The following is a 22,548-nucleotide window of genomic DNA, read 5'->3' on the forward strand; positions in this document are numbered from 1 at the left end:
TTCATCATTTTCAATCACTTCAATCTTAGTTTTCTTCTTTCTCTTATCAAGATCACTAGACCGCTTCGTAGATTTTTTAAAGAAACTATCGAGAGAAAGTTGCTTGGTATGCCTTTTCAGAATTTTTCTGAAATGGGTTAACCAGACATCAACGTACTACGAAACTACACGGCAAACCTGAAGTTTCTGTGGGTGATACTTATTAATGAAGTCAACCACGTGTTGATGATGTGCTAACATCTCTTTCATTGCAGCTGAACTTAAGATGTGCTCTACCTCCTCGATCTCCTCCGACTCACTCAACTGCGCTTGGAACTCATCATTCTGCATGGCATGCAGCTCCCCGAGTTCCTCGATGGTGAGCTCTTCATGATGCTCCTCGACGAGTTCGGTGATGTCTTCTTCATCGACTCCAAACCCATGGACTTGCCAAGGGATAAAATCTCTTCTACGTCTTCCTCTACGGCAAGCACAGGTTCAGGTTTGGGGCCAAAACCTTCAAAATCTCTGGGAGAAACAACATCTGGCCATAGCTTCTTCCAAGCTGAATTCAGTATCCGTCGAGTTACTCCCTCCAAAGCTTGATCTATGATCTTCAGGCAGTGCACGATATTGAAATGGCTCCTCAAAAATTCACGCAAAGTTAAGTTGGTGCTTTGCGTGACATTAAAGCACTGCTTAAATAAGTGCTTGGTGTAGAGCTTTTTAAAATTAGAGATGACTTGCTGGTCCATGGGCTGGAGGATAGGGGTGGGGTGTTCGGTGGAAGATGATGCAGCACTCTGATAAACTTGAATGGTCGATGATATCATCTTCGAGTCCTCGGGGGGTGAATGAGAGCATTATCCAAGCAAAGTAAGCCCTTTACAGGCAATTCCTCTCCTGAAGGTACTTCTTGACTGCAGGGCCGAAAACTTGGATTACCCATTCAACAAAGAAGTGCCTAGTAACCGAAGCCTTAGAATTAGCACGCCAAAAAATATGCAGCATGTCCTTATTGACTCTATGTGCCTTAAATGCCCTAAGGTTTTCGTCATGATAAATCAATGACAACTTGATTTTGCAGTCACCACTGGCGTTGGCACATAGGGCAAGAGTCAACCAATCCTTCATAGGCTTATGTATAGGCATTTTCTTCTCTTTGGCGGTGATGTTTGACTAGGCATCTTTTTTCAAAACAGACCGGTTTCATCTCCATTGAAAACTTGCTGCTCTACGTAGCTTTCATCCTCCACGATCTTTTCGAACTTCTTGACAAAATCGTTAGTAGCCTTGGTGTCCGAACTTGAAGCCTCTCCGTGCCGAACAACTGAATGAATCCCAGTCCGTCTCTTAAATTTCTCGAACCAACTGCAAGATACCTTGAATTCTTCCGTCGTAGGATTGGTTGAACTCTCCCTCGCGTCACCCCCAGAGCCCGCCGCCTTCAAGTCACAATAGATAGCGCTGGCCTTCTCGTAAAGGATCGTTTTAGTGATTGTATCGCCAAACATCTCTTTGTCCTTTATTCATATCAACAAAAGGCGTTCCATCTCTCTCAGGGTAGGGCTGCGACATTTCGAAATACTGGTGATCCCCTTCGATGGTTTGACTGCTTTAATGGCTGCCTTCTGCTTGATGATCGTCAAGATCGTAGACATATTCCGGCCATATTGTTTATACAGATCACTCAACACGCACACCGTGCTCATGTTTTTCTACAATTCCTTGCTTCAATTCTAATGAAAGCATTGCTTTCTTCCTTTTCTCACCACTACTAATACCTGTACCAAAACTAAGCTTCTTAGGACCCATGATTATACATGAAATAAAAAATGGAATGTGAAAACAGGAAGATAATAAGCAATGTTAATAACGGACCGAACAGGGTACAACCACACGATGCACACGAGAACAGAGAACTGGCCGAAGCGATGCTCACTAGCGTCCCTGACATATTTAGTGACAAATTTTTACAGGATATTGTATAATTATCGTACAACAAAAATGTGGAAAAGAATCTGCACTTGGATATTATTTAGTGGTTTAAAAATGAGAATTATTATTTTTTTTTTATTTTCTTCGGATTTCTATTTTGATTTTTTTCATAAATAAAATCCTTATATACATTGTTGAGCATGTTATTTATGCATGAAAATATCAGAAATTTTATAAAAAATATGAATACATAGAGCTAGGCCAGCTTGTTTCAGATATGCTCACAAAATGGCTGCCAATCACACCACCTTGGAAGGTCAAATCTGCTACCTGGAATGGATAAAGGTATGTCAATATCAGCGAGTCATTTACTTATAAAATTCTTCGATGATTTGCAGGAAATTATTAAGGTAGCTAGAATGAAGTTTATATATTATTTTGTAATTAAATATAATAAAATAATGATCATAATTTAGTTATCATAAAGGTACAAACTTACAGAAACTGGAGCTATTTTATAAAAACATACGGGGTAGAAGACATTCACAAACACTTTACAACAATCCTTTTTCATATAAGCCTAAACACTACTGCACATTCGATATTTATATAAAAATTTTATATTACACAACTTACCCTAATTAGGTATTGATGGGTCGAGCTCGACCCGAGGGTATCTCAGAAATGGCACAAGGAAAAGAGCTGGGATGAAATGCGTCCTCACCTGACTGCTGCGCACACTGAAGTGAGGTCTCGCAGGTCGATATCACTCACAACTAATACGGAGGAGATTTTATGGCCCAAAAAAAATTTTTTTTTTTAAACCTCAGGTCGTGTACGACCCACCACACCTATCCAGGGTTAAAAGAGTTGGTCAGAGAGAGAAGAACTTCTACTCTCACCGAGCCAAACAGTAAAAAGTGACGAGACAACCCAGGTTCGTGTGTGAGCTAGGTAGCCGGGTGCTCCCCCTACCCCTCGCTTACTAGTGGTAGGGTAGTTACACCACGTTATAAGTCTTATGGTTAGTCTTCCAACTTCGCCAAAAGTATAATTCCTATAAATAGCGATAGGGTTTGCATTTAGTGTTGGAATAACTCTAATTTAAAAAAAATAGCTTTGACTGAACTGTTTAGATAACTTGGAAAGAGAAATCTTAAAGGGATACCAATGGCATTTCATGGAATTCATTCCTTCGCCAATGACACCACTAAGAACCGAATCTTTTTGTTCACTCCCTACCCTACTACCTAGAAAGGATGGCTGCAATCTGAATGGGGATTCAAGTGCAAGCCAAATTTGCTTACTGGACTTGAAAGCATTACATGAATATAATCCTCCCCACTTTATAACCTTGTGAAGCAAGCTAGACATGCTGGGAGCCCTATACCCAGACAAAAGGCCCCCTGGAATCCACTGACCAGTTAAAGAGAAATAGTCTGACCACTGAGATACCAATATGACTAATATACTGCATTAATACTTCTCAGGTTACAACACTATCAGGTGACTCTGGAGACCACTACAGCTCTCACACTTTTGGCTTTGAAATTGAATCCCAATGCAAAGAATGGCATCCCTTATCAATAATCAAGCAAAAAAAAAATAATTTAAGACAGTAAGATGGAGGAAAATAGTTAAAAGATGGAGGTTGAAGTAATAATGATATAAAAAGCTTATTCTGCTTCAAGGGTTTTCCTGGTCATCCCAGAACTTCAGCAAAGAACAAAATATTATGTGACTCTGTCTCCGTATTCTCTAGGAGGGGACTGTGAATGGGTGATAACTTTTAGGTGAAACCAATTATATTACTAGTGTCATATATTGTCAATTCCAAGGAAAATATTGATGAATACTTAATGAAGGTTACAAAATATGTATAATCAATCTATAATGATGAAGATATACAAACTATACAGCACATCCAGCCTTTATAGATACTATAATGTGCAATAATAAGGATCTGTCACAAAATTACCAAATCATCTGTTAAGTGATTTTGATAAAATAAATGAGGACAAATCTTATGCTAGCTATTTTCTTTTCCCCACCAAAAAGAGGCTTTTCAGGAAAAAGTCAGAATTTCCACTCTACAAAATCATGAAAATTTTACAAAATACCAAAAATTAGTCTTACCAATTCCAGCAAAAGGATTAACAGTTGGTTGACTGGGTTCACTTTGAAGTTTCTCTTCGGCAATAGCTAAATTTCCCTTATAACTCTCGTTGTCCGGCTCAAGTTCCAAAGCCTTCAAGTAACAGGTTTTTGCTTGGAGATGGTTGTTTAAACTTGAGTATGCCAAGCTACCAAAATAAGAATAAGTATAATCACATGAATAAAATGTCTTCACCAAAATTAATATGATTCACTTATATACCAACATGCAGCCAACAACTACTGCCTCTTAGCAAGTACTACATCATGTACAGTAGAAACATTTACAATCATTTACTGACATTACTGAATACTGCACATATAATACTCTTTAACATAAACATATACGAAAATATTAGAAAAATTCTCTCAAACAACTGTACCAATGGAGATGTTACCATGCTTGAAAGATTACATTAAAGTATTTCCCCCTTATGAAAAACTCTCGAAAGAACTTACCCCATTCTTCCATATGCTTTGCTATATTGTGGTTCAATTTGTAATGCTCGTTTACAATCCTGAATGGCGTCTAAGTGCTGATTTAGCTTACTGTGTGCTGCTGCTCTATTGCAATAGTATACAGCATTTCTAGAATCTTTACTAATTGCTCTGTAAAGGAGAATAAACATGATAATACTAACATCTTAAACTATTTTTCAAAATACATATTTTCTTTGCTCCTTAAAATTTCTTTAAAGAAAAAACTTAGATACTATAACTTTATTCTAATAACTTACTACCTGCTTCACACAAAAATGTATCACACATGAAAAGAAATATAAAAATGCATTACATGAAAAAGAGTACAGTATAAGGTTATGTCAAAAATAAATTGGTTATTGACATATATCACAATTCGTGATATATTTCAAAATACTTCAAAACTGAGTACAGTAGTACCTCGATTTGAAAGCTTAATTCTTCTGGAGAGAGCTCGCAATCTAATACAATTTTTCCCATAAGCAAAAAATAAGAAATAAAAGGAAATTCATTCAATGTGTTTCACAAGTCCATAACTACCCATACAGTACACATTCATTATTAAAGGTAATTAATGAAGAATTTATAACCTCTAACATAAAACATTAATAAAAATTAATATAACATATGAAAAATAAAAATAATTAACAAATCAACCTGCACCTTACCTTTAAAGAGAGTCATGAATAGCATGAGGGAAACAAGAAGAGAAGAGAAGGTGGACAGGGGTTACTGCTTGGAAAGAGGAGGAGGATGAGGGGTTGAATCGTCCCAGTAAACTTGGTCTACAGGGACGATCTGACCCATCCTCTCAACATCACTGAACATGCCCTTCGTACCCTCCTGGCCATACGTACAAAGGAGGCCCCTATCCACAACTGGATAGGATTAATCAGACCTCCTAATAAGTGGGTTCTTTCTTCACGATTTTGCTCTATGTGAGTTTATATTTCACAATTTCACTTATATTTAAAATAGAGAACAGCAATATCTATTAAATAAAAAATAAAATACAGTATTTGCAATAAAACGTCTCGCGGCGCGATGATTTCAAATGCCCGTTCTCCTTTGCACTGGGCTTGCTTCGCACCACTTCCCTCCCAGCTCTCGCAGTGTATCCTTTTACTGTGGTAAAATATTAGCTATATTTGAAATACACCGGTAATGATTTTAAGATTGTTACACATGTCCCTCAAAATTCCTTTGTTTTCTTAGCAGGTAGTTGGCAGCACGCCCTACTCTGTGTAGGGCTTGGAGATGGTAGCTAGCATTACAGTCACGCAGTTCCCAATTTGTGCATATCCTCAATCTGTGAGGCATGTGGAATACTGGACTGACACAAGAGGATCCAAAAGTGGAAAACATGTGTTTGTTGATTCCAGGTACATTACAGACAGTAAGTGAAACTTGTGGAGAAATTATGCTTGAAGCTGGATACCATTTACCCCTAATTAGTTTTTTATGTCTGTTTGCTTATCACTAACAGACATTTTCCCATCATAGTGTCATTATTCTTTAATGATACTCTTGGATTCTCTGAAACTTCTTACTGAATATATAGCACTACTCCAATTCCAGTGCTTGTGTTAGGTTTCAAGTGCATAATAATTCATTAAATTGCAAAGGTGCACTTCCTTCAGAACCCTCCATCTTTACAGAAAATTTGTATGGCACTGACTGCTTTTGAAAAAATAGCACTAATAGGAAAGGGTAATAATAATATTTTTAGTAAACGAAATGTGTCTTTCAGGCAGTAACAGTTTTCAAGTAAAAACAGGCTCATTGTTCTTTGGCCCACAGCCCTGTCAGATTCATCCCCAATGTTAATTCTATTATGGGATAACCAGTTGTAACTTTATTTTAATACTGTCCAGTAGCTTGCATTTCCATTTAGATAATTCTCTTTAAATTACCTCTAATTGTGATTACAGTGTGTTATATTGTTATGGGAGTGTCCAATGAGTGGGCAGTTTTTTTTTTCTTTTTTTTTTTCCAATACTTTTTAGTCTAGCTAGTGTATGACTGTAAATTCACATTCAAGGTTATTCTCAACCTACTTCATTTTTTTAGTTTGGAAATTAAATCACTTTTAAATAATCCTCTTTCAATATACTTCCTCACATAAAATATACCCCGCTCAAAATCTTACCTAAAGAAGTCAGAGCTTCTTATTGTTGATTGCTGATTTCCCCCAGAAATAAATTAACGGTCATACTACCTGTTTATTCAGCAAGCTCAAGACAAGAACAGATAATATGGAAATTAGAGGTTCTAGCTGGGTTTCCTTGCCCAGTATATGAAATTGAGGGGTGGTGTCCAGTGCCCAGTTCTCTTGACTGTTTATCTTTTGCCCAGATTTCTAGGTATTCCACCGTTTTATCTTTTTTATCTTTATCTTAGTGAACGTTGGAGTGTGGTCGGCATTCGAACGCTAGGCAATCTGCGGACTACATCTGTCCACAGTCTGCAAACCCCTAAATCATTGTCCTGGGAGGTAAACAAGAAGTCCAGCACCTATCCGATCCTTAAAGCAACAATGGTCTTAGTGCCCAAAAGGGGCTACCTTGACTGATCATCAATCCATCGACAGTAATCGTCAACCGGTTCTAGGTTTGTTTTGTCTCCCTATAAAAAGAATGGATCAAGAATGTAAAATTAGAAGTCAGATTATGAATCAAGGTGTGAATGGTCTCATTCTATATTCAGGAAACAATCCCAGGTGCCAGAAAGTAGAAACGGTGTAGTGTACCATCCCACTGGTGAACGGGGGTGGTCGGCTTAGCGGGGACCAGTCTCTGACTGGCTCAGCACTTTGAAAAGTACACTAGTGGGCAGGACCAGTACCGAGCGATGGTACAGCTACTTTCAAAGGAACTGAAGTACATTATAAAAGTAAGAGACCGAAGCGATACTCCATTGTCCAGGTAGACAGAGGAGAGTGCTCAATCTCCTCGATTACTTGGCATATACTGGTGGCATTAGTACAGAAGAGCAGGATTAGTCTTTCAAGGGCTTGTGACCAGCAATTACCTATTGTTCTTCTGTCATGAACACATGGAGTGAATGTCCTTTATTACCTCCGCCAACAAAGTTAAGAGGAGGTTATGTTTCTGCCCCTGCTTGTCTTTTAGTTTATTTGTGAACAGATTCCTGGCCACAATTTTACTCGAAGAGTAATGAAACTTTCAGGTATTAATCATTAGTTGTGTAAATGTTTCAATTTTGAAAGTACTAGGTCAAAGGTCAATGTCGAGCAAAAGGTTGACCAAATTTTTATCAATCACAAGGCATGTCGGTTTTGAGATATAAGCTGCTGTGGCGGAGGTCTGCACTCTGAGTGTTTTTCTGTTTTTTATGGAAAATTTGTTTAAGGATATGATCATTTTAAGTTAAGAGTCTGCTCCCAGATTGAATTAAACTCATAACCCACGGTACTACTGTAAAACTGTATATTTCTTTTTAAAAAATCTTAAAAAGCTACTATGCTTTACTTGAGTACTGTACTGTATTCTATGTCTATAATGGTCCACATACACAATATAAGTGAAAATACAAATGCAGTTATAAAAATTACTCAAATCTAAAGGATCTGCACATCCAAAATTAACAACAATAATAATGGTGTCTGAATAAGAAAATTATATTTTCATAATAAAATAAATTTTTGAACATACTTACCTGCTTGTTATATAAAAATGGCTTTAGTCCCTGACGTACGGCAGAAATTCAAAAACTCGTGGCAATCGCAGATAGAGTTGCCAGGTGTACACTGGCGCCCTCACGGGAGATAGGCCGAACTATTCCATCCATCACCAGATCTTCCATGCCCATAGATCTCTAGAGGGGAGGAGGGTGGGATTATAAGTTATATAACCAGCGGGTAAGTATGTTAAAAAATTTATTTTATTATGAAAATATAATTTTTAAACATTAAACTTACCCGCTGGTTATATAAGAATGGCTGATTGACACCCTTGGTGGAGGGTTAGAGACAGCAACATAATTGGAAATTCACTTAAAAGTTAAATAAAACAAGCTTAAGGGTTCGTACCTGTTAAGGAAGCCGACTTCAATGATTCTCTGCCTCATTCTGTCTACTATCCTTATGAGATCCAGCGGTCCACCCAGGGGGCTGAAGATCTCTAGGAGCTGTCAAACGGGTAATAACCTCTATGCTGACAGGACTTCAACTAATACCCTTTTTCCGGGTGCTCTCAAGGAACAAAAGGACCACCTGACTAAATCAAAGATTGCGGAAGACTGTCGACCAATCCCCCCATACAACCATAAAAATATATATACAAGTTCCAAGAGGAGAAAAAGGATACTAGGGATTAGGGGAGCGTAGTGATAGATCCTTCACCTACTACTGCATTCGCTGCCAAAAATGGTCCCAAAGTGTAGCAGTCCTCATAAAGAGTCTAGTTACGTTTTAAATAATGTGATGCGAATACAGATTTACTCCTCCAAAAGGTTGTATCCATTATGCTTTGCAGAGAACGATTGTTTAAAAGATACAGAAGTTGCCACAGCTCTAACTTCATGAGTCTTTACTTTAAGCAGCTTAAGGTTTGCCTCACCACAGTGTGTGTGAGCCTCTCTAATTAAAAGTTTTATAAAAAAGGATAAGGCATTTTTAGACATAGGTAATGCAGGCTTCTTGACTGCACACCAAAGAGCCTCTGAATTGCCTCTTAGATCTTTAGTCCTGTCCAGATAGAACTTCAGTGCTCTAACAGGACACAGAACTTTCTCCAACTCTTCACCCATGATATCAGAGAGATTAGCAATCTCGAATGATTTAGGCCATGGATGAGAAGGACGTTCGTTTTTGGCCAGAAAATCAAGCTGCAAGGAGCATATGGCTTTCCCGTTTCTGAAACCAATGTTCTTGCTAAAAGCGTGAACTTCACTGACTCTCTTAGCTGTTGTCAGACTTACTTAGAAAAGTCTTCAAAATTAAGTCTTTAAAAGAAGCCGAGTGTAAAGGCTCGAATCTGTCACTCATGAGGAGTTTTAAAACAACATCTAAATTCCAGGCAGGTGATTCCTGTTGACGCTTCTTAGAAGTTTCAAAAGATCTGAGATCTTGAAGGTCTTAGTTATTTGAGAGATCTAAATTCCTGTGCCTGAAGACAGTTGCCAGCATACTCCTGTACCTCTTGATGGTTGAGGAGGAAAAGTTGTGCTTTCTTCTAAGCTCTAAAAAATCGGCAATTTGCTTTACAGAGGTACTGGATGAAGAAACTGAGTTAGCTCTACACCATCCTCTAAAAACCTCACACTTGGACTGATAAACCTTGATGGTAGAAGTCCTCCTTACTCTAGCAATAGCCTTGGCTGCCTCCTTCGAAAATCCTCTAAATCTTGCGAGTTTTTTGATAGTCTGAAGGTAGTCAGACATAGAGCTTGGAGGTTTAGATGGTTTCTTGCCAAGTGAGGTTGTTTGAGAAGATCTATTCTCAATGGTAGGCTTCTTGGAACCTCCACCATCCATTCCAGTACCTCTGTGAACCAACCTCTTGACGGCCAGAAGGGAGCCACTAGGGTTAACCTGGTTCCCTCGGGAGACACGAACTTCTGTAACACCTTGTACAGCATTTTGAGCGGTGGGAATGCGTACACATCCAGGTGCGACCAATCCATAAGGAACGCGTCTATGTAAGTCACTTTGAGGTCCAGCCTTTCCGTTTTTGAGGTCGCAAAAAGGTCTATGAGTGGATGACCCCAAATCTGCCACAGTTTCTTGCATACGTCCAGATACAACGTCCACTCCGTGGGGAGAACTTGATTCCTCCTGCTGAGGCTGTCTGCCATCATGTTCTTCTCTCCCTGTATGAATCTTGTCAACAAAGATATCTTTCTTTCTTTTGCCCACACGAGAAGAGTCCTTGCTATTTCGTAAAGCAACCTCGAGCGAGTCCCGCCTTGCTTTGCTATGTAAGACAATGCTGTGGTGTTGTTGGCATTGACTTGTACTACTTTGTTTAAAACTAACTTCTCGAAACCTTTGAGGGCCAACACGACTGCCAACAGCTCCTTTTGATTGATGTGGAGGCTTCCTTGTTCCCTTGTCCACAGACCTGAGATCTCTGACTTTCCCAGTGTTACTCCCCACCCTGAGTCCGAGGTGTTGGAAAACCACACAAGGTCTGGGTTCTTTTGCTCCGAGAGACCTTCCTGGAGTCTGTTTAGGTTGTTCCACCATTGAAGGCACTTTCTTATGGGTTCCGTAAGGGGAATGCTTTCCCTGTTGAGGCTGTCCTCTTTTTTCCAATGGTAATTGAGATGGAACTGAAGGGGCCGTAAGTTTAGTCTCCCCAGAGACACAAACTGTTCCAGTGAAGATAGGGTTCCCAGGAGACTCATCCACTCTCTCACTGAACAGATGTCTGTCTTTCTTTAGAAAAGCACAAAGCTTTAGGAGAGCTAGTTGTATCCTTGCAGGTGACAGAAAAGCCTGAAAAGTCAGACTCTGAATCTCCATCCCTAAATAGAGAATCTTCTGGGATGGAATCAATTGGGACTTCTCTGAACTCACTAGAAGTCTTAGCTCTTCTGACAGACTCAATGTCAGACGTAGATCCTCCAGACAGCGATTGGAAGAGGGGGCTCTTAGGAGCCAATCGTCCAAGTACAAGGAGGCTCTGATGCCTCTTGAATGGAGCATGCTCGCCACATTCAACATGATCTTTGTGAATACTAGAGGGGCGGTGTTGAGGCTGAAACACAAGGCCCGAAACTGGAAGACCTCCTTCCAGTACACGAACCTCAGGTAACGTTCGCAACTTGGATGGATAAGGACATGAAAATAAGCGTCCTGGAGGTCTAATGAGACCATCCAGTCACCCTTCCTTACTGCTGCAAGCACAGTCTTCTGAGTCTCCATAGAGAACTTTGTCTTCTGGACGTAGCTGTTGAGGATACTTACGTCCAGGACTGGTCTCCATTCCCCCCGAGTTCTTGGGAACCAGGAATAAGCAGTTATAAAAACCTGGTGATTTTAAGTCCCGCACCCTCTCTATTGTCTTCTTTTCTAGCAAGAGAGACATTTGAAGCTGCATGGCCTGTTTCTTTGATTCCTTCTTGTATCTGGGCGAGAGATCCACAGGGTCTATAACTAACGGATATTTTGAGATGAACGGGATTTTGTAACCCTCCTTTAAAATAAGAACAGACCAAGGGTCCGCTCCCTTCTCTGCCAGGCTTGCCAGAAGTTGTTTAGCCTGGCCCCCACTGCTGTGTGAAGGCGAGGGCAGTCAGACTCTGCTTTGGCCAGACCTATCACCTCTCCTTCTAGACCTCCTCCCATCGGGTCTGAAGCTACCTCTACCGACAGACTTTCCCCGAAATGGCTGTGAAGCTTGAGGAAAGGAAGTATCTTCCTTCGGTCTACGGGCAGAGAAGGTAGTTGGAAGAACCTTCCTTGCTGTCTTGGAAACTAAGTCATGAGTAGCCTTCTGGGTCAAAGCAGCGGCAACTTCCTTTACTAGCTCCTGAGGGAATAGAGAAGGAGAAAGAGGGGCATAGAGCAATTCTGATCTCTGGAACGGAGTGACCCCCAAGGAGAGAAAAGAGCACATAGTTGCCCTCTTCTTAACAACCCCGGCTGTGAACAAGGCTGTTAACTCATTCAAGCTATCTCTAATTGCTTTATCCATGCATGACATTACATGTATAAAGTTACCCGTTTCAGAATCTTTCATGGTAGAAAATTTCCTCCCCAGGGCCCCCAGAGACCAATCAAGAAAGTTAAACACTTCAAATGCTCTGTAGATGCCTTTGAGGAGATGATCAAACTCAGACATGGACCATAAGACTTTAGTCCTTCTCATAGCCAGACGACGAGAAGAATCCACTAGACTCGAGAAGTCGCCCTGGGCAGAGGCAGGAACTCCCAAGCCGAGGACTTCTCTTGTCTTGTACCATATGCTAGACTTGGAGGCTAATCTGGCCGGGGAAAAAGCAAAGCCTGTTTTGCCTAGGACTTTTTTAGATTGCATCCAAACTCCCATTAATTTCAACGCTTTCTTTGAGGAACGAGAGACTACCATCTTTGTAAAAATCGATGCTCTTGCTGTTTTTCCTAAGGTAAACTCCGAAGGAGGTGAACGTGGGGCTACGGGAGTAAAGTGATCAGGAAATAATTCCGTAAAGACCAACATAATCTTTTTGAGGTCGACAGAGTTTTGACGTGACTTTTTCTCTTCTTCCTCTAAGACTGCATCCAAAGGCTCATCCAGAGAGAAATCATGATCCGGTTCTTCTTCCGAAAGAATTCCAGTAGCCGTAGCAGCGTTCTGTTCAGAAAGGCGCCGCTCGCGCGCATAATAAGCGTCAGCGCTGCGGTGCGCGCGCTTAAGCCGTTAGGTATGGCTGTCCCCATGACGTTCACTAACCTTGCGTTCGACGTCACGTCCGACTGCATGTCGAACAGTATCTAACTGACGTTGGACGTCATGGGTTGACTGACGTTCGACTTCACGAGGTTGCCGCTCGGCATCACGTCTGGCTTGCCGCCTGGCGTCACGGTCTGCTGCCTGGCGATCGTCGCCGCGCTTGGAAGGCTGATGCTCGGCGTCACGCTTGGTCGCTTGACGTTTAGTAGCAATAGAAGCAGGAATTTGATGAGATATAGCAGCCTTATCACGCTGTTCAACATTGTGGTTGCTGGTAGGCCGCCTGTGCGGCAACGCGTCATGATTGGAATCATGACGAACCACCGCTTTGTCAACAGCAGGCTGATAAGACTGCATAAAAGATGAGAGCTGCTGCTTCATGTCTAGCAGCATAGACCCATTAGGATCAATATTAGGTGACACAGGCGAAGAAACTTCGATCGCGAACTCGCCTTCCTCATCGCTTACATAACGCTCCGCATTTTCGGGAGACGAAAACCAGTCTGGCGGAAGCGGCGGTGCATGTACTGTAACACCAGACTCAGTGATAAGATCCGCATCAGTCTGAAATAAACCTTTGTCCATTTCTGACATCCTGTCAGGAAGTTTCGCAGGAGAACCTTTGACAGATGACTGAAAACGCTCTGGAGTGTCCCAATGGCTACACCCAGGCGCTTTGTGACGAATCGCGCTGTTGCGCCACTACCTCCGCTCTTCTCTTCAGCGGTCTGGAAACATGACGCCAGACCTTGCCGTGCGCAGCCTCATCCGAAGATGACGGCAATAAACTAACCTCACCTTCCCATGGTGAGGGTGAGCGACCTGCGATGTGACGACAGGTACGCTCGAGGGGATGTCTGCGTGAGCGATGACGCCTCTCGTTCCCTTTCGCCGATCGACATTACTTCTCCCATGGGTTTGGGACCTTGAAAGATGTCTAAGGCTAGGTGAACGACAGGCTCGCGCAGACGTACCCTCCACATCACTGAACACATTAGTTGCACTTTTAACACTAACACTCTTCAGTTGGTTAACGTCGGACATGAGTTGGTTTCTGTCCGCCGAGAGCGATTCTACCCTTACACCAAGAGCTTGAATCGCAGTCATCATATCTTTCATTGTAGGTTCAGATGAAACAGTATTAGAGACTGGATCTACCACTACAGAGGAAGAATTAGGTTCAATGATATTAGAAGTAGATAAATCTCTAGATCGAGAAGAACTACGCCTAACTCTGTCTCTCTCTAATTTGTGAGAGTAGCGTTCAAAAGCTAACCACTCGCTCTCGGACAATGAAATACATTTTTCACCCTGATCCCCATATTCACAAATTTTACCTCTACATCTAAAACAAATTGAATGGGGATCCACAGAGGCTTTTGGAAGCCGAGTCTTACACCCTTTCACACACTTCCTATATGAAGGAGAAGGGTCGGCCATATTGAAAAGTTACACAGAGATAAAAAAACAAGCAGGGGTCAAAATAATCCAAGTAATCCAAATCAAAAAAGTATTCAAGAGAATCTGAAAGCGTAAACCAATAATGCGAAAGCCTATACTGTAACCACAAACAGTGTACATCACCAAGATAACTGTCCAAAATTCAAGGTAGATAGCGAGTGAATTCCAAACGTTGTTGCCAGCAATGCCGGCAGGGAAGATCTGATGATGGATGGAATAATTTCCCGGGAGGGCGCTAGTGTACACCTGGCAACTCCATCTGCGATTGCCGCGAGTTTTTGAATTTCTGCAGGACGTCAGGGACTAAAGCCATTTTTATATAACCAGCGGGCAAGTTTAATGTTTAAAAATCATAGCTTACTTAGTGTAACAATCTAGAGCTTCTGTGAAGTTCTCATCTCGCATCAGCTGATTTCCTTTGTTCTTCAGTTCTTCTGCCTCAGCTTTATCTACTTCACTCGGTGGGGCTTCATTCCTCGTTGCTGAGGCACTTGTCATAGTCTCTTGCACAGGCTGTAATATAAAAGATAAGTTCTTGATCACTTGAAATTACATATTTTCAATACTGTACAATTAACATTATCAAATTGCTTCGCCAACTAGGGTTGTAGCTTAGCTAGTAATAATAATAAATGGGTGTATATACTGCAAGCATATATATATATATATATATATATATATATATATATATATATATATATATATATATATATATATATATATATATATATATATATATATATATATATATATTTATATATATATATATATATATATATATATATATATATATATACACACACACACATACTTACGAAGCTGGTCTAACATGAGACCAGATTGTTTGGTTCACGTATTCCATTTGTGCATTCAAGAGATGTATAGCCAGCTCGTAAGGTGAGTTCCACTCATGTAGTATCAAGTAAATGTATGTAAATCACATTAGACTGTCGTCATTCATTAAGTTGTATTTTCATTCAGTTCCGTATATGTATATTTGCTATTCTAAAGAATTAATTTTTTTATTTTGCGTAGTTTTTTTATGAAGTCTTATGTAATCTTGTTAAAAGGTATGCTATATGACACGCTAGGGTTTGCATCATATTTCCACGTGGTTGGAAATTGCATGAAGGTTCTAGACTAAAATTTTTTTTTTTTTTTTTTACATTACAAGAGGAGGTAGGCGCAGTTAGCCTAGAGGGGTGCCTCGTCAGACGACGACAGGACCATACTTCCAACAACCATGTTTACAACTGTCAAGTTGGCAACATTGATGCCGTGAGGGCCCACCCGTACCTGCCCCCACACTTCGAGAATGATTAGCTGGAAAATTCCAGAATTAATTAGGATGGAATATATAGGGCCTAGCAATGCATAGGAAGGAGAGATCCAGCCTGTCATTCCACAAAATCTGTTTCTGCCAATCCTCTCACCAGGACCTCTTCAGCCATAGTTTTCCTTTCAAACGAGAAGTATTTTCCCTCAAAGTGTATAGTGAATAGTGTTTACGTTTGGTAAATTTTGATTTTGAAAGAAGTGAAGTGTATTTGTGAGTGCAGTTTATATTGTCAAATTTATTACTTTTTTGTGACTGGCCCTGTGTGAATAGGTTAAAAAGTGAAGTGTATTTATTTTTGCTTAACCATTCGGTAACCTTGTGTGAGCCAAAGGATGTAAGAGTAACAGCTAATTATATGTAAGTGTAATTACTTTTTATTTCCTATAGAGTTAAAGAGTCAACTTTTTTCATTAATTGTCATAATTAAATATTTTCATAAATTCACTTCTAGTGAAACAAGTGATTATAAAATTCTGGAAGTGTCATTTTGTTTTAAGGCTAAGGTCTAGCTGAGATTTAAATTGTGAGTGATTTATTTTTGGTATTACTTTAGAATTGTTATTTTGATTGAATATATAAATTTTTCCAAAGTGTATATTATTATGATCACCAATAATTAATCAAGTAACTTTCTAGTACCCCGACTTAGAATTGAAGTTAGAGGCTGATTTAAGAATAGTTCCCATTAAAAGTAGGGTTATTCCCCAGTTTGGTTTTGAGTGTCACATAAAGAGACCTTTAGATATTCAGTGTTCATATATATTAACGTCTAGGAGTTGCGTATCATTCTCAGAGCTCGGAGTTATTCTCTTGTGTATCATATAATGTAATGTCAAGCAGGTGAGTATGAGAGCTCAGGAATTTACGTAATTCGCTAGTTGTAATAATATATATATATATATATATATATATATATATATATATATATATATATATATATATATATATATGAAGTGGAACCTTTACATACGATCTTAATTCGTTCTGGGACCTAGATCGTATGTTAAAACGAGGATAGGTTGGAGGGAATACTCTCATAAGAATACACAGTAATTTGTATCATTCGTTCTACAACCCAAAAACCCATGACAACTCCTCAATAAATTACTACACATAATTACACATAGCAATAATACAATTGCATTATATAATACAGTATATATCCGGGTCTGGATGTACTCCCCGGATACGACAAAAATGGACAATGGTAGTTTTACCTGTCGAGACCTTAAATACATTCATGTTAGCCCACTGGATAATTTTATCAATAGAGAGTTGGATTTTTCTCTCAACCATTGCCATCCTAGTGCCAGCAAATGATATTGAGAGATCATCCACAAATAATGTTGAGAGAATGTCCCGGGGAATGACAGAGGATATCCCATTAATTGCTAGTGCAAACAGGGTTACGCTCAGTACACTCCCCTGAGGAACTCCTCCTTCCTGACACTTACTCTCTGATAGAGTTTCCCCCACTCTCACTTGAAAAACTCTATGCAAAAAAAAATGACTGGATAAATAGTGGTAGTTCTCCTTTTAATCCTAGTTCATGAATTGTTTTAAGTATACCGTATCTCCATGTGGTATCATATGCCTTTTCAAGGTCGAAAAAAACTGTCACATGGTGCTGTTTGGAAGCAAAGGCTTCACAAATAGAGGACTCAAGTCTTAATAACACATCAGTTGTTGAGTGCATTTTTCTGAATCCACATTGAATCGGTGATAAAATACCCTTCTTTTCAAGGTACCACATCAACCTTACATTGACCATCTTCTCCATGATTTTACATAAACACGAGTCAATGCAATAGGTAGATAGCTTGCTGCTAAAAACTTGTCCTTACCGGGTTTTAAAAAGGCTAAAATAATGGCTAGTTCCCAAACACTTGGGTAACTATGATCATGCCATAATCTATTAATAATACTTAAAATAAATAACGTTGTATTAAAATGTTTAACCATTGCATATGGAATTCCATCGGATCGAGGGGCTGTATCGTTGCAAGTAGCGAGTGCGGAATCAAGTTCTCTTTCAGTAAAAGGAGAATTATACGATTCTTCTCTTCCTGTTGCAAAATTTAAAATTTTCTTTTCTTCAATGCTCCTGTACTGGTGACCAGGAGCTGCTACACTCTTGCACGATACATTTGAAAAATGGTCAGCCAGGGCATTGCTAACTTCATTTCCTTCAGTCACAAACTGACCATTCACTTTCAACACTGGTGGTGGGTTCGGGGTAAATTTGCCTGCAATTTATTTTATTTTCCTCCATACAGAAGATGGTGGTGTTCTACTATTAATGGAGGAAACAATTGGCATCTAGCTTCTTTCATGGCACGACGGAACTGTGCTCTACACTTTTTGTATGATATCAAATTTTCATCAGTACGGCGTCTACGCAATCTAGTCAGGGATTTTCTGGTGGCTCTGTGCAAGGCTGTTAATTCTGAGGACCACCACGGGACTGGTCGTCTTTTGAATAGTCCTGTGGTTTTTGGAATCGAATTGATTCCTGCTGTATGAAGAGTTCCATTCAGTAGGTCTATGGCATCATCAATACTTTCAAACTGTTCTGCTCTCCCTTCGATTTCACTTAGCTCAGAAAATTTAACCCAGTCTGCCTTGTCTAGATTCCAACGTGGCGATCTTTGCAAAGGCGGACCCTTGTTGGTGTTTATAATGATTGGTGCATGATTACTAGTATGCCAATCATCTAATGTCCTCCAATCAAAATCAAGAAGGCAGTTAGAGCTTGCAATTGAAAGGTCAATGCATGACAAAGTACCTGTCTGAACATGGAAGTGCGTGGGCTCTCCTGTATTAAGGAGTCCCACATCCTCATTCTCCACAATTCATGAGATAATATTGCCCCTTGTGTTGGCCAAAACATCACCCCATAAAGGATGTCTACCATTCATATCTCCCAGTAAGAGAAAAGGTTGAGGGAGTTGTTGAATGACCTCAGCTAAATCATCAAATAAAATATTATCATTTGGAGGTAAGTACAGAGAGCATATTGTATATTTTCTCCCTATATCAATTTGTACAACAACTGCCTGCAGGGTTGTACGTATAGACATAGGTATTTGGGGAACATCTCGACGAATGTACATGAGACTTCCGCCATGGCTCCCTGCTTGTTGATTATATGGTGTTCTATAGCTAACATACTCTCGAGGACTAGGAGTGTTAGAATCAAGCATACTTTCCTGTAGACATACAATTATGGGGGAATGTTCATGAATTAGGAGCTTAAGTTCTTCATATTTTGACCTCAAACCCTGACAGTTCCATTGCAAAATGGAGGAAAAAACTATGGATTATTTCTGGAAGACATCTTGGATGAGGTCTTCCCATTAGCAGTTTTTAATAAGATGATGAGGTCTTTCCATTAGCAGTTTTTAATCTAACATTATTACCTGTAGGTTTCTTCAGAGATGGTCTTGTTATGTTGGGTTTTACGTTTGTGTTTTTCTTTGTATCCTTTTGATCTATTTGTTGAGGTGGATGGTGGACCTCAACTTGAATTTCTGATTTATTCAGTTTATCTTCTGGTTCATTAGAAACCTCAAGAGACAAAACATCAAATTTATTTGATGTCAAAACCTTAACGTTTCTAAGAGAGGGTGGAGAGAGAGATGGAGGTCTCTCTCTTTTACGATTAATAGATGGTGGGATTCGAGGTTTTTGCACCTTTCCCACTAGAGGTGCATCAGGTATGTTAGTCTCAAGTGGAACCTCCATCAGATCAGGCAAGGACATGGCCTGAGAGAGGTTTGTATTATTTTTTGTAATGGCGGCTAAAGGCTGTACAGCATTGGGCAATGACCTAGTGTTAATATACCGTGGTAAAGCCTCAGGGGGTAATATGGTTACCTCGTTACTTGAAGTTTTGTCAGATAGTATACTTTTTTTGAGCTATTGGCAGCACTAGGTTTGTTTGATTTTAATGCCTTAGCATATGTATTTGATTTATTTAATAGTCTTTTGGCATGGGTCACACTTATATGTTCTAAGTTTGATTTGTTGAGGGCAGCTTCCTCCAACTTATAAAGCTCGCAGCTCTTGTCTGTGGATTTGTGACTCGAGCTGCAATTTCAACACCTGGCTCCAAGTGCACACTCTCCATGGTAAGATTTGGAGCAAATACCACACATCTCATTTTTGCAAACTTTGGACGGGTGCCAAAATTTAAAACAATTAAAGCATTGCAATGGCTTCTTCTTGAAGGGTCTTACTTTAATCCTTTCGTTATCAAAAATAATATGAAAAGGTACATCAGCATCCTGGAATGTAAGGATTATCATTGATGTACCTGGGACTTTGTGAACTTTCCATACATTTAGTGGACACATGGCCAGTATCTCCTCCACTGTAAAATCATATAGATCTCTGCTAAAAACTACGCCCCTTCCGTAGATAAAATTTAGGTGGGGTTTGACATCTAACTTAATGTCATCATTACTTATTTTCATATTGGACAATATCACCAACTGTGTACTGGATTTGGCATGGATAAGGAAATGACAAATTCAGAGATAATTTGTATTTTTCCTAACCATACAAACCTTAGCTATTTACATTGGGTTTACCTTTTAGCGCAGCTGAAATGGCGAGCCATTAAAATTTAACGAGGGTGTATTACCCCCGCGCTAGTTAGCAGGGGGGTAGGGGAGTGGTAGCTAGCTACCCCTCCCCCCCTCACACACCGGTGAACTGCTTCACTTCACTTAGAGGTAGGACCTGTCTTGGGGGACAGGGCTGGCGGGCAAATATGTGTAAATAGCTAAGGTTTGTATGGTTAGGAAAAATACAAATTATCTCCGAATTTGTCAATTGTTCCGTAACCGAAATACAAACCACGCTATTTACATTGGGTGACTTACCCCTTAGGAAAGGTGGAAAGTCCCCAGCCATACTGGCTTTGGCTTTACCCGGGGACTCAGAATCCGAGTGAGTAGCACTCGAAAAAAGGAGTTCCTTGCTCCGCAAGGACACGTGTGGCCTACAGAAGCTAGTGTGTGAAGGAAGAAGTGTGACCCGTCCTAGGCAGTTGACCTGGAGTGCCAGAAGGAACTCTGGGTTAGGACGTTCCCAATACCACCTCGTCAGGGTATAGGGGACGCGACAGTATTGACACAATACTCGGAACACAAGGAAGCATGGTTTACCTGCAGAGGTTTGAGGTCAGCTATGCAGAGACCAGGATGCTGCTTCCCCAGTAGAGGGGACGATGAAGAGAGAAGTAAGGGCCAGACATACTTCTTTCGTTCATGCAGACTAAAACCTGATAACAATGCCCTCAACCTTCTGCTACCTGTCCAAAAAGGAGCCTGAGGTTAGACCAGCTGTTGTGTAGCCACCACAGAGCGATAGAAACGTATCGATACTCCTGTGGGTCACGTCCTACAGGAAGCGGGCTGCGAAGGTCATTAGACGCTTCCAGACTCCAGCTTGTAGCACCTGCGTCACAGAGTAATACTACTCGAAGGTGAGGGACGTTGCGATGTATCCAACATCGTGCTGTAGGGCGACGTGATGGGGGAGGGTCTGGATTCAGGTCGAGATGAATGTCCTTGAGTCCGAGCTGAGGAGGTATACTGGTGACTCTCCCCTGTGTCCTTCCTGTGCTCCCAACCCAGCTGCACGTGACGACAAACTGCAGCTGTTCCCAAAGATAACCCCTCGATTCCTTTACTGGCAAGAAGGAGAAGGTTTGGGTCATCTGATATGGAATGGTGACTCGAAATCTTGAAGGAGTTGGACCGAAGGGCCAGGACCCCAAGATTCTGAGTCTAGCAAACAACTCAGGAGCGAACCTGAATGTTGCCTTCCCCTATTCCTTAGAAAGGGCGGAGTCGTACGAGACCAAGAAGATTGCTTACACACTGGCCTCGGCCAGAGTGAGCAGGAGCACCGTCCCCCAAGACGTAATACGATCAGAGGCCTGACGTAATGGTTCTTGAGAAGATCTCTTAAGGGACTAAAAAGTCCGAACCATGCTCCATGGAGGAGGTCTCTCTCCGACTGGGGGCAGGGACGTTCGCAGCTTCGCATGAGCGAAGAAAGGTCCAGCGGGAAGTTAAAAGTCTATTCCTTTCAGCCTGAAGGCCAGGGAAAGGCTGAGCAACAGGCTTCACTGCCGAGAGCGGAAAGGAGTTTCCTCCCGCCGAAAAGCAATAAGTCCGTTATTGCTGGAGAAGAGGCTTCAAGGGAAGAGGTATCTCTCCCACGACACCAACCACAGAAGACTCTCCACTTCGCCTGGTAGACCCCTGCGGATGACTATCGCAGGTGACGCGACCTCCGCTCTGCGACTGTAGCGGGTTGTCTCTTCCTGAGGAGGCGGCGTAGTGTCTCCAGGCGTGAAGCCGAAGCGATGCCACGGCTCGTAAAAGATGATGTAGTGTGGTTGTTTGAGTAGCCTGTGCCGTGGGAGAAGCTCTATCGGGAGTTCCGTCAGGGGAAGCAGAGGGTCCGGAAACCGTTCCGCGTATAGACACAGTGGAGCTCTCAGGGCCATCGAAAGGTTGACAGACAACCTGGTCTTGTTGAGACCCATTCTCAACAGACAACAATGGTGGAAAGACGCAGGCGTCGATGTTGTCCCACCATCACCGGAAAGCATCTTGCCAAAGAGTCTTGGGGTCTGAGACTGGGGGGAAGAACAGCGGAAGCTTGAAGTTCCAGGCTGTCGCGATCAGGTCTCCCAGGCCAGGACTTGATGGTTACTAAAGGCCAAAGACCCCCAGGTACCCTCTATCTGCGAGGCTCTGCTTAGATAGTCGGAGAAAACAT

General features: G+C 41.0%; 1 protein-coding gene across 2 annotated transcripts in view; it reads right to left on the reverse strand.

Moving 5' to 3' along the window:
- The window catches only part of LOC137653567 (small glutamine-rich tetratricopeptide repeat-containing protein alpha-like), a 179,015-nt gene that overhangs the window by 76,736 nt on the left and 79,731 nt on the right, over positions 1 to 22,548 (reverse strand). For both annotated transcript variants that reach the window (XM_068387075.1, XM_068387073.1), the window contains exons 3-5: positions 14,773 to 14,924; positions 4,531 to 4,680; positions 4,054 to 4,220 (exon numbers count right to left, since the gene is read on the reverse strand). In XM_068387075.1, coding sequence (XP_068243176.1) covers positions 4,054 to 4,220; positions 4,531 to 4,680; positions 14,773 to 14,924 — 469 coding nt within the window. The remainder of the gene's footprint in view (positions 1 to 4,053; positions 4,221 to 4,530; positions 4,681 to 14,772; positions 14,925 to 22,548) is intronic.

This window comes from Palaemon carinicauda, chromosome 14, assembly GCF_036898095.1.
Source record: "Palaemon carinicauda isolate YSFRI2023 chromosome 14, ASM3689809v2, whole genome shotgun sequence".
Taxonomy (NCBI): Eukaryota; Metazoa; Arthropoda; class Malacostraca; order Decapoda; family Palaemonidae; genus Palaemon; species Palaemon carinicauda.